Raw genomic sequence first — 12815 nt, forward strand, 5'->3', positions numbered from 1 at the left:
CTTTCCCAGTTTTACCCATGGCTCTAAACACAACTCTTTGCAGATCCGTGTTTTTCACACTTTATCTTTGCTTTCACCCTAGGTGATCCTGTCATGCTTCATTGTGAATAATGCGTTTCAAAATGTACACACAGACAATCAAACCAGTTTTCAGAGATACCATTGAGGGAAAAGGGCAGGACAATAAAAAAGCAAAAATATCCACATTAATGAGTTTAATAGAGCATACCTAGCCAGTCTTCCGTTTTATTTTCTATCATGATCTACATCACTTGTACCATAATGATTATTAATAAAACAAACATTTTCACAAATCTCAGGCATTTTAATATTAGTGCATTCTGACTTCCTACTAAATAAAAACAAGTTTATGAATATACTTAAAGAAGTGCTTACAGTCTTAGAGAAATATTGCACATTTCCACAAACTATGCCTTAATTACAAGCATTAACATGCAATACATATAATATGAAATATATGTAATGTAATGGTATGTTATGTTCTATATATAGATATAATGTAGATGTATTTTTTTGTGTTTTCAAACTTATGACAAAAGGCATTCTCAAGACTGCGAAAATTTACATGAATAATATGACACATGTTGACATTACATTTAGGTCACATGCTGCTCTCGGGTACAGGTTATGACAGTCTGCTGAACCCTTGGAATTTTATTCAGCTTATGTGTGAGCGCTGCCAACCAGAATTCATGCATGTGATGAGGGGTAAACTTGAGGTGATCCTCATGTGTGACTGTTGCCCTGGAGACAGAGCTACTGACAGACATCAAAACAGAGGCATACAAATGCATAGCCTGGAAACCTATAGATTTTAGCCCTGCTCCCCAGTAGCAGTGGTAAATCCCTCTGCAACACATTACACTGTTGTTAAACAGGAACATTCTAGTCCACAAATATGAAAATGTACAAAACTGGATCCACCTCTGCGAATCTTATTTTTGTAATTCACTCTTTAGCCTACACATACATATATTACCCAATTCTGAATCATTTTCATTACAGCTTAAATAGGGACTATTTAAAGGAAGTTCTCTTTAACTTAAGAAGTTCTGCTTTAATAAGGTAATATTAATAAGCTTTAAATAAGGATCACCTTGCTGTCCTGACAACATAGCCCATTAAAACTGAGTGCCTGAGTGCCCAGGACCACCACTGTTCCAGATGCAGGCTGACTGAAAGTTGGAGAGGGGTATCGTGATGCTGTGGTGTCCATGACCAGGTACTACTACTGGGGTGCCACTGAGCAAGGCACCGGCCCCACACACTGCTCCCCAGGTGCCTGTCATGGCTGCCCACTGCTCACCAAGGGTGATGTGTTAAATGCAGCTGATAGATTTCATTGTGTGCACCGTGTGTTGTGCTGCAGTGTTTCACAATGATGATCAGCTGCTTTGGGTTTATAAGCAGAGTGATCAGAACGCTATAAATTGTAGGAGAGTGCACTCTCTGTTGTGCTTTGTGTTTTCATTTTTGTGTTTCTCTAAATCACTCTAATTCAAGGTGTTGCGCGCCTGCATATCAGTCAGTCGAGGTGGAATGAGAGGCCAACTTGATTGCTTTCTGGAAAATTGATTTGTATGGTTGCCACTGGGTCTGCATTTGATCAATACTTGTCCCTGTAATTGTTTGAAATATTAGAGCAAGCTTTAGTCTTAAGAATTCATTGTAATTAATTGTGATGAATTCTTTTACATTTTTATCAGTCACAGTCCTACAACATACACATCAACAATGTATAATTTACCGCTTTAGGTATTTCTATATTTGAGTAAGGCTATATTCTCATGTCCTGAGTTTCCAAAAAGATCTGCCTCCATCCTCAAAGACCCCACACATCCCCAACACATCCCCAACACAGACTGTTCACACTTCTGCCCTCAGGATGGAGGTACAGAAATGTGAAATCCTGAACCTCCCGACTTAACAACCTCTTCCCCGGTGCCATCAGACCCCTTATACAGCTTATAGGACACCTACCTCATACTGTCATTCTTGCACATTAAGCTCTTTTGCACATTTTCTTGTCGTTATTGTTATTTAAAATGTATTTGACTTCTATTTCTATTATATTTGAAAGTTCGGCATTGAGTGAACAGCAAAATAAGAATTTCAAGGCACAGAGGAATCCTATTTTCTACTTTACATTAGTGCTTTGAATGTTGAATCTTACACACAGATCTCCCTGAGGACATGTAACGACTTTCTGTGTTTCTGCAAGAAGTGAATAAATCAGGATTAAAAACCCATGAGCATGAGATATGTATACCTAACCATTCTTTAATTCAATGTTTACTTTATAGGCTAATTCAATCCTGTTTCTATAAAAATGCCATTTGCCTTTAGTGTCAAACCTAACACACATGAACACCACAAACAATTTTTTTCACACGAATTTACATTTTTGGATGTATGTATTCCTGCACTTTGTTATTTAGCTTTAGTGTTTTTCTCATGGTGCATTATTGTTGGATGATGTTGCTGTGAGGACGTGCAGAATGAGAACCTTGTTGTACAGTACAGAATGTATCCTGCAAAAGTCTGAAAGTTTGATAGCGTGAACTTTCACTGAACTGTGGTGACGGCGCCACAAAACGGTAAAAAAAACACATCTTTCCCTGCCACACCATGGTCAGTGAAGTGACAAAACAAAAGTGCATCTCGCTGGGGAGCTTTAAATCCCAATGCATTATTAGATGGGGTTGGGCGTTTAGATGCATCAGCTCCATGCCGTTGGGAGAATGCAGAAACTTTGGGACACAAGCCCATAACCATTCCTCAAGCTTGGCTTTGGTGCATATGAGCATCTAGTAGCGGAACTTCTTCTACTGAGACCTCTTCTACTGGTCAAAGCAGAGGTGGTCAATGGTGACCAAGACAAACATAAACACGGGTGGATTTAAAATTTTTTTGCTTCCTTTCCACCACTGTGAAAATGCAATTTCTCACAGAGCTCTGCGCCCGGTGGGAGAGCCCACGTCAGTGAGCTAAATGCCACCGCTTGACACCGCCTCACACCGTAAGTGTCCGTTGCGACAGCCTGGCCACCCGGAGTGATGATCTTTCGCAAATAAATAAATAAGCACAAAATAAATGATCTCGGCCAGCCAATTTGTCAAAAAGTTCTTTGTCAGGGGCTGGCGCTGAAATTCAGTGAATCAAATGAAACTGATGGCTGGACAGGTGACCGCAGAGACAATTGGAGATATATAACAAACACATACAGGTGAGTTCCGTGAAATCATAGTATGGAATTTCCAATAGAAAATGATCTCCAGATGCCCAGAGGAAATCTTTGATGCAGTAAAGCAATGATGAAGCAGTTATTGCAGCCCACATTAAATGGAAGGCCAAATGAATTCACCAGAAAGCACACATATTACGCAGTTTAATTGTCAAATGGCTTTAATAAAGCAATGACTCAAGAGGTATATGGACAGAACCATGTATGTAGTAATTTATAGCAGCTATAGCAGTTACAATAACTTACAGAAGAACATGATCTAGCACTCAGGGCCAGGGAAAAGGCACTGCCTCATTAATTCATTAAGTGAACCCTTCATTCATCCACACTTCACTTCAATGAATGTTGTATAAAGATATGCTTCAACAAATCTGAACACACCAAAATGAGACATTCAAGGTCTTTTTCTTTTTGTGCTTATTTAAATATAATTTATTCAAGGCAAAAGACAATAATTCTGCTCATCGTCTATATCTTGTTGCCACTTTCAGTATAGAGGCAACTTCACTGCATTTTTCATTTGCATAAATAAAAGGCACAATCATTTATCTCACTCACTCGCCACGGCTAAGCATACATTTATACCCTCTGGACAAGTTCATCATGGCAAGTTCTTTTTTTTTCCAGCATCAGACTGAATGCCCATTCAGTGGTGGCCTAGTGGTAAAAGAAAGCGGCCCCATGCATGCAAAGGTGACACTGAGGTGCCACTGAGCGAAGCACCATCCCATTTCATTCTGTTACCGTGTGCTGTGCTGTGTGTCACGATGACAATCACTTCAATCTGGATTGCACCTTCATTGTGGATGTTCACTTTCATAACTGTCAAGTAGTTTAATTACTCACAGAAATACCAATTTTCAAAAACAACTTGTTTTTGATTAATGCCCCCCACATATGCATGTTTAATTCATGCTTAATCAAACAATTTGTTAATACAAAATACTATGTTATGGTGATTGTGTGCTTTTGTATTATTCAGTGAACATTTATATATATATTGTTTGTCACTTCACTGGGACATTCCATGTTTTAATTTTGTTCATTTACTGGATTAATAACGTGTAGTTACTGTATACAGAATTGCTCTCCATATGCAACTATAAATGCATTTCTGAATTTAGATGTTGCTTGTTTAAGGCATACCAATTAATTTTAAGCAGACCAAACCAAATGTATGTTTCAAAGGTAAATATTCCTTTAGTACCTCTGTTCTCTTTCAACCATGATAGCTCTATAGCTGATCCTACAGGCTCTGAACCGTAATGTTTTACCAGTACAAAGTCTGTGTTCCCTCGAAAGGTTAATCCCTGGAGAGCTCCAAAGCAGATTAATTAAATTTACCATTTGAAAAAAAAAAAATCCTATGTGCAAGATGGATTACATTGCTCAGACCCTATTCTTTGGCTTCTTTAAGTAAACATGCTGTGCAACACGAACAAACAAAATGCAGGAGGAAGTGCTGCCGGAAGGTGCACCACACATCTACAGATCTCACTGCTAATTGTACATTCGTTCGAGCCCAGTGGCCACAGAAACACGATCTAGGTCACGCTGTTCTGCATCTGATCTTCACACCTCAAAAAGGCAGTGTTGGACATCTATCAGCACAGTTTCATGCCTTGTTTACTTAAGTGAATGAATGCGTCTGCATGCACTTTCCTTATGCTTTTGTGCTTAATTTAATATCAAAGGGTCTACATTATGCTTTAATGACTGTGTAATTTATACTGCCTAATAGAATGAAGATGGCACGTATGCTTGTGAAAAACCCCTCCATTGCACTGAGACTAAAGACCGGTGCAGAGCTGCAGCGGCTTATCTAAAGTGTGCTACATTTCGATAATCCACCGAGCCTTTTAAATGGCCCACCATAGGATCCCTATTTATGGCGATAGGCCAAAAGTCTCCCCAGCGCCAAGACATCCCGACGCCGTTTTTCTCGCGCCCGTCCGTGTCCAACTTTATCAGGCTGTCAGAAGCTACAGAGATTACAGCTCTGTGCCGCAGTAGAAGTAGTGATTTAATCAAAAAAAAAAAAAAAAAAAAACAAGCCTCTGGGTATGAGCCACACACGAGTCACAGAAGGCCCGACATGGCCTTAAAGACCCATCACCAGCAGAAGCAAGACCACCAGTGGTTCAGTCTCCCCAAAAAATGAAGCAATAACATTAATGTCACGTTAATGCAATGAAGAGAGGGAAAGGTGAATGGGGGGGAAGGGGGTGGTGCTGACTAATTTAACTTTTAACTTTTCAAAGATTGTAGCTCGATCCTCTCATGGCAGAGTTTTAATTATTTTTTTGCGGAGGTATTGTGATCCTGTAGACACATGGGTTTAAATGCAATGCGTTTTCATTCGTGCAACTGCATTCTAATAATAGTATGGATCCCATAATTCACAAAAAGGTCAGTTTCAAAAATGTACATTCTTTCTGATTAATGTTTCCTACCATATATTTAATGGACACATAACGAAACAACTGGTTAATAAAGGCCTGGTCTGATCTGTCTTGTTGCTATGGTTATGGATAGGGTGGTTGTTCTAATTTAGGGCAAATGAATTACGATGAATTGTCTTTTCCAGGAATTTAACTAACACCTACTGGCCAATCAGAATGGACTATTCACGAGAGAGCACACACACAATGCTTTTGTAATAACATGAAATAAGCATATATTTTAGACATAATATCTGAAATGTTATTGGTTTATAGTCTATTGGTTTATAGTAATCTTTCATTTCAAGAATCCAGCTTGGCTGACTAAGCACTCCATCCTCCATGTTTACAGTGAGCTTTATTACTTTTCTTTTGTCTTGCGGCTGTAAATAAAGCTCTCTGCGTTTCAGCTGGCTCGCCCTGGACCGGACAGAGAAGAGGGTGTGATGATGTGGAATCTATGCTTATTTAGCGTCCGCCGCCATTTCTTTTTCATACACAAAACAAATACGACATTCTCTTTCATCTGAATCATGCCACCTCTCTGTTTTTCTTCTTTCTTTTTCGGCAAAATAACTTGGAGTGAATTGGAGTGAACAAAATGTAAGGTGAAGCTGAAGGGTAAACAATTCCCAAGTGGCTGCAACTCTTGGCATTTTATTGCCAAGTCAAAAGAAAAAAGGTAAACAAAACCAGCCTAGGAATCTCTCTCTCTCTCTCTCTCTCTCTCTCTCTCTCTCACACACACACACCCACATCACAGATCTGCCATAACATTTGCCATAAGATTAACAGAAATTATTTACATTGATTATCTTGCTGTAATGGTAACTGGTAGAGGGGTGGGGTATATTGAACAGGGGGTGAACGGTTTGTCCATGTAGTTGTTGGGGTGAACGAAGACAAAACACAAGGGCTTAACTGTGATGGCTAGATGACCAAAAAATTGAACCTGGACAGCCAAGGCTCACTGCTCATTGATCAACTGTAGCTCAAACTCAATTTGAAGCTCATACATAATGTAGCACAATTTTGGTTTATATGTATGTAATGTATATTGTGTATATAATCACTACTGTATATCTAGGGGTCACAATATCTAAGGGTGGTAGCAACACACTCACCTATGAACCAGAAGACCACAGATTCAAATCCCACTTACTACCATTGTGTCCCTAAGCAAGACACTTAATCGAGGGGGACTGTCCCTTTAACTACTGATTGTATGTCTGGATAAGAGCGTCTGATAACTTGCATGAATACTGGGGCAGAGGAAGTGGACCCGTAATCAGAAGGTTTAAAAAATCTATGGAGAGAACTGAAGTTCTTAACAGAGACCCACAGAAATTTCAAGATTGAAAGACCAATTGGCCAGAATCACTGCTGAGCTGGTCTCTCCATACAAGAGGCGTCTAGAGGCTGTAATCACCAATAAAGTGCATTCAATGCTTATTCGCTGTGTCATTTCCCTTTATATTTTATGACTCAACTTGTGTAATTAAATGTTCTGATTTCTTTGTTTGAATTCAATATTTGGCTTTATGGCTACATCTGGTGGAAATTTGGTGTCAATAGCCCACTGAATTGTCAAATACTTGTTTTCCCTGCTGTAAATGTGAACATCGGGCAACATTGCTTACCTACATTAATGCAAATTATTCAGCCTTGCATTTTAGAACTATTTATTCTTCATGAAAGTCTTTCTGCTTTTATTCTAGGCTTCACCCACCACCTTGTTCAAAACAAATCTCATATTTAAATATTATAACACAAAAAAAGTATGGCCTGCTGCCCCAGACTATAAGGAAACACACAAAAATATTTGGTTTATTCTATTAGAATCAAGCATGTCCTCACTTCTCAGAAACAAGATTAATGCGTAGAATTATTAGTTAGCTCATTAACCCTCTCTGGTCCGCTCTCATAATGGCCTTGTCAAGACACATAAAGTTAATGATGGTAAACAGCCAGGCTTTAAGAGTGTGGCCCTCGTGTGCTTTGCCCATGTCTGAGAATGAATCTTTCACTGTATTTCCTATGAGAGCTTCATCCATAAACAAACCGCGCTCAGAACGCACATATTGACAATGTCTGGGCAAACAGATCAAGGGTCACTTCTGCAGCATTGAGCAGCAACGTGAGCAGGATGCTTTGAGGTCACACAGCTAGCATTTGAGACATGGCTACTGAAATTAAATAATGTCTGGGAGAAGGGAAAATAATAACAATAACACCTCAAACACTGTTATTGTCCAACTAGTCCACCAAGACTCAGAGCCTGTTTGGAATGGGAGTCCAGAGACATGATGCTCTAATACTGCACAAATGTACATAACAAACGTTGTTATACACATAAACCATATACCCACTGTATAGTACATAATAAAAATTCACCAATCCCAACATTCTCCCATAATTTCAGGTCATAGTCATACCTTTTAGTTTCTCTTACTGAAAAGCAAAACAAACAAAAAATGTTTTTTTGTTGTTGCCATAATCGCCCTTATGGTTTCCTACTATTAGCCTGATGTATATGCAACCTGGAGTAATTTAATTTGAAGAGTGAAGAGTATATGGTATATATATATATAGAGAGAGAGTATAAGAGTATATTTGAAAGTCTATATTTCTTTTGATTAGATCACCTGAAAACACGTTGCACATTCACAATCAGCCAACTCCCCCTAGAGGTGCTTCCTTATATATATACTGCATGTTGGTAGCCTTAGCAAGAGCTTGCTCGCCCATTCATGCTTCTTTATTTCCATCCAAAAAATTGCTGATAAGTAAAATTGTCAATATAAATGGGCAAGCCTTATGCTTCTGTAGGTGTTCATAGGTTGGCACTGTACAAACACAGTAGAGATTCTGACGCATTCATCACTTTTTCGGGGGTGTCGTGGGAGGAGCGAGGTCGACAGTCTAATAATGAACAACAATGGAGCTGAGTGCACTTGACGTTGCCATTAGCTGTCCTTTGCTTTCATTACGATTAATAAATGTTCGTGGTGCGAGGGGCCCGAGGAGCTTTGTGGAGCTAATGGCCAGGGGCCTGTGGCTCCTTAATGGTCATAACGTGACACAGTGGGTTCATAATTCACGCTGGGATGCCGGGTGATTAAATCTTCATTACCACTGTACTGCTTCATTCCACTTACTCGTAATTTATATTACTCTTTATTTTCAATGATGGATGGGCCAAAACAGAAACTGGTATGAAAATGAAGGAAAAAATGGCCACCAAGCATCCAACCCACACTGTCCTATTCAGACACTGTAAAAAATAAATGTTTATATGCAATGAAGAACTGGAGCGGATTTGTATAACGTGAACCTTCTGTCTTATTTCAAAGTGCTGGCGATGTTTAAACTGCAGAAACGTAAGGTGGTGGACACGACCCTCCTTATTCATGGAGGCATATTAAATAGTTGCTACTGGCTGAGTTGCTGTAGGCATACTGAAATATACACACACGTGAGTTTGAGACTCAAGAACGATCCGGCTTTAACAGCCATGCTCATGAGCACACACTGTCTCCTGTCCCCTGTGTCCTATTTCTGTCCTCTGTTGACATAATGGCATTTCTGCTTGTCATACAATCCTTCATTACAGTTTCTTTGACCCGCTATTGCTGTGCTACGATGTGTATGTGTGTGTCTGTGTTTGCTCAATTCGTCCCACAGATTCACAGGTGAGCCGCTCAGTTGCAACATGTCAAGTTTTGTAAAAATAGTAAGTTTGTGTTCAGATATCTTTAACACTGCAAATTTTTGTGTTATTTTATGACTGTTCATTAACCATGCTGACTTTTTCGGTTAATATAGTTAATAGATATATACATATCCTGTCTAAAGCTTACATTAAAATTGTGTACATGTTACCACGTGGTAAATTTGGAAAGAGTCCAAAAATCCTAGATTACCCAAATTCAATATATGTTTAAAACAACCTACATTATGTGTGGGTGTGTATAATGTTACTCACCCTCTTCATGTCCTTCCCAAATGTCTCACTGTAGCTGGTGCCCAGAATCTCAAACTGGACGTGTGAATTCGACCCATTGTCCTTGAAATCCATTGTTCCAGTGAGACCAGTTATCCGGCCCTGTGGGGTAGATTCAGATTGCCAAAGTGTCAAAACAAGGCATGCCCAATCTGCCGGAGGTCCGAAACCTTCAGTGAATATTAACGTTGTGGCCGCTTTAATGAACCTGCCTGCATGCGCAAATCTGAGCTGCCACAGGTTGGCCGAGGTGTCGGGTTTAAATTTATCCAACGCATGTCCCTCCGGGGACAGTTTAGAGGCTCTATGCAGGCTCTCCCTGGCTCATAGAACCTTAAAAGTGCATGAAATTTTTGAAAGCACACAGGCCGGCCCTCCGTCTCAGAGCGGCAAGAGGCGTAGGCTTGGCAAGCCGGGATAATGGGCCTGAGAGACCACCAGAGAGCCATCGCAAGAACCTTAAGCGTCTCCGTTGAGAGCACTGTCAGGAAAGCACCAGACTCCAAGATATGCAGCCCCCGTGGGTCCAAAGGAGACGTGACTGCCAGATGACAAGGCATGGCGGGAAGGAAAGTCGCTGCTTGCGGCAACCATTTAAAACAAGTGACTGATGATGAGGCAACGAGCGTCATATTTTAAGGCGAGAAAGGAGCCATTATTGCATTAGCCGCGTACGACATCTGAATAATAATCCACAAATGTTTCCTTCCACCTTTGTTCTCAACTTAACTAATCGCTCGGTTAACATAAACATAACATGGACAAATGCATACAAAGCGCGCTCATGAATTTTTATTATTTGTGAGTCGCAGCCGCTGTCGGGCATTCTTCATGCGTGCATTTCATTATCCAAAGTAGCATTCTGACAACTTTACAGGGTCAAGTCATGTAAATTATACCCTGTGCTTTACACACAATGAACAAACGAACATTCACTAGCAAAGATTTACAGCCCCCGCTGGCTCACAGAAAGCTAAAGCTAAGCTAAAGAGATACCTTAAAATATTTCAGAAGCGTGTGTTCATAATTTATTGTTCATGAAAAACACTTCCATGCTTTTCAAACCACATAATTCAACCTCCTGCTTTAGTAACTTGGGTTGCAGGAGATGTTATTTAACCTTCCTCTTCTCCTTATGATTACTCATTTAGATAATAAAATATATTCCCTAATCTATGCCGTGAACAGTATGCGTGCATAGTGTAAACTACCTAGTAAAAATGATTGTTGGATTGTTGATAGGAACCATACCTTCTGAATTGTCTCCAGCATGGACCAGCCCCCGTTCCAGGGCTTTGTCGACTTCCTGATGCAGTTGAGGCTGGCCATGCTGTGCCACTTCCTGTCCTCCAGCTTCCTGTAGAAGGCGTTGGCCAGCATCAGAACACTGTCATAAAGGTACAGGTTGGACACCTGCGGGAACACCACATTGACGCCGGTTAAACGGGGCAACAAAAGTTAAGAGTATTAAATCCCACTCAGGTGACTTCACAACTGTGACAAATTCAGACCATTTGAAAGCACTTATTTCTGATCAGCATGGGAACGGGGATGATCAAACACGGACATTGTGTCTCCTTGAACAGTTTACCGTGTTTCAACTGATTTTCTGATGCAACGTAAATATTTGCTGACCAATAATTTTCATTTCAATCATCTTGTTCAAATCTCTTGCCATCACTAAAAAAGCAACAAAAAAGTATACTTCAAGTTACATTTAAATATAGTGCAAAAGTGACATCATGTGCTCATTGTTGTAAGTGGTGATGCATTAGCGCGTGGAGATTGAATTTCGGAGTGAACACAATAAAGCAATGCAGCAAAGAATAGCAGAATGTGGAATAATATTTGCATATTGTTTGCCATGCAAGCCCATTTCCTGCGTGCGATGTGTAACGTCACATTCACAGGAATTTGATATTCATGCCGCAGCAAAATGGCTGATTGGCCTGAGTGTTTAGTGCCGCAGTGTGTTTGACCTCCAGCATATCACACTCTGCCCCACCACAAAACACTCCTGCAAGAATCCACAAACACAACCCGTGCCAGATACCGGCCCCGCCCTCCGAACCCGACATGGAGCGTAACAGGCCATGGTAACAGCTGCGGGTGCCGCGCTGCGTGCGTCCGGCAAGCTGGGGGCGTGCTGCCGACGCAACGCAGTGGGATTACGATTATTGCTTCGCCGGGCCTGACAGCGCGTACATCATCTTCTGTCAGTTCGCATTCCGGCAGGCGGGCGCAGAGACCTGATGCGCCAACACACGGCCATACGAATCCATCACCATTCATGTTGTTTCCCCATCATGTTGTTTCAATACATATATACAGTCAGACAGATAGAATCTGTCAGTGCAATGCAAATTGGGGCAGAGGTGGCCTGGCGGTTAAGGAAGCGGTCCCGTGATCAGAAGGTTGCCGGCTCGAATCCCGACCCGCCAAGGTGGCACTGTGCAAAGCGCCGTCCACACACACTGCTCCCCAGGCGCCTGTCATGGCTGCCCACTGCTCACCAAGGGTGATGGTTAAATGCAGAGGACACATTTCGTTGAGTTACCGCGTGCTGCACTGCAGTGTTTCACAATGACCTTCACTGAAATTAGCCTTATGAGGGCAACTGTAGCGTCAGCGTTTAATTGGAAGGCTAAGACAACAAGGCTGAGAAACACATTCCTGCCATGTGAATTTATTAACGCAAACGTTGAGCAATAAGTCTAACAAACACCCTTGTTAGCACTTTGCACGGAGCTGTAGAGAAATAGAGACAAATCGCACGCTAAGTGGCTGCTCTGCAGTGGCCGGGAATCAAAGTGAGCGCCATGCTAATCGGAGGCGACGGACGTGGCGGGGGCTCAAGGACAGTAAGCATTTGTGATGGACAGGAAGTGCTGACTGGGCTTCTCCGGCTGACCGATAGCCAGGGTGGGAAGCAAGAAAGGAAAAGAGAGAGAGAGAGAGAGGGGGGGGGGGGGGGTGAGAGCGGAACAATGTGCTTGTTGTCCCGGCCGCCTCTCCTTCCCACATCCAGATTCCCATCTCGACCATCACCGGAGCCTTTTCCGAAAACCCAACAGCGCAGACGGCTCGACCGACGCGTCCGCGCCCT

General features: G+C 41.5%; 1 protein-coding gene and 1 long non-coding RNA gene across 3 annotated transcripts in view; one reads left to right on the top strand and one right to left on the bottom strand.

Annotated features, from left to right (window-relative positions):
• Positions 1 to 12815, bottom strand: part of grid1b (glutamate receptor, ionotropic, delta 1b) — a 231555-nt gene that overhangs the window by 16723 nt on the left and 202017 nt on the right. For both annotated transcript variants that reach the window (XM_028969607.1, XM_028969606.1), the window contains exons 7-8: positions 10961 to 11122; positions 9692 to 9811 (exon numbers count right to left, since the gene is read on the bottom strand). In XM_028969607.1, coding sequence (XP_028825440.1) covers positions 9692 to 9811; positions 10961 to 11122 — 282 coding nt within the window. The remainder of the gene's footprint in view (positions 1 to 9691; positions 9812 to 10960; positions 11123 to 12815) is intronic.
• LOC114784315 (uncharacterized) overlaps positions 9328 to 12815 on the top strand; it is a 94708-nt gene continuing 91220 nt past the window's right edge. Inside the window, exons 1-2 of the long non-coding RNA XR_003748844.1 lie at positions 9328 to 9398; positions 10979 to 11107. This is a non-coding gene — a long non-coding RNA (uncharacterized LOC114784315). The remainder of the gene's footprint in view (positions 9399 to 10978; positions 11108 to 12815) is intronic.

The sequence above is a fragment of the Denticeps clupeoides genome, chromosome 2 (genome assembly GCF_900700375.1).
Source record: "Denticeps clupeoides chromosome 2, fDenClu1.1, whole genome shotgun sequence".
NCBI lineage: Eukaryota > Metazoa > Chordata > Actinopteri > Clupeiformes > Denticipitidae > Denticeps > Denticeps clupeoides.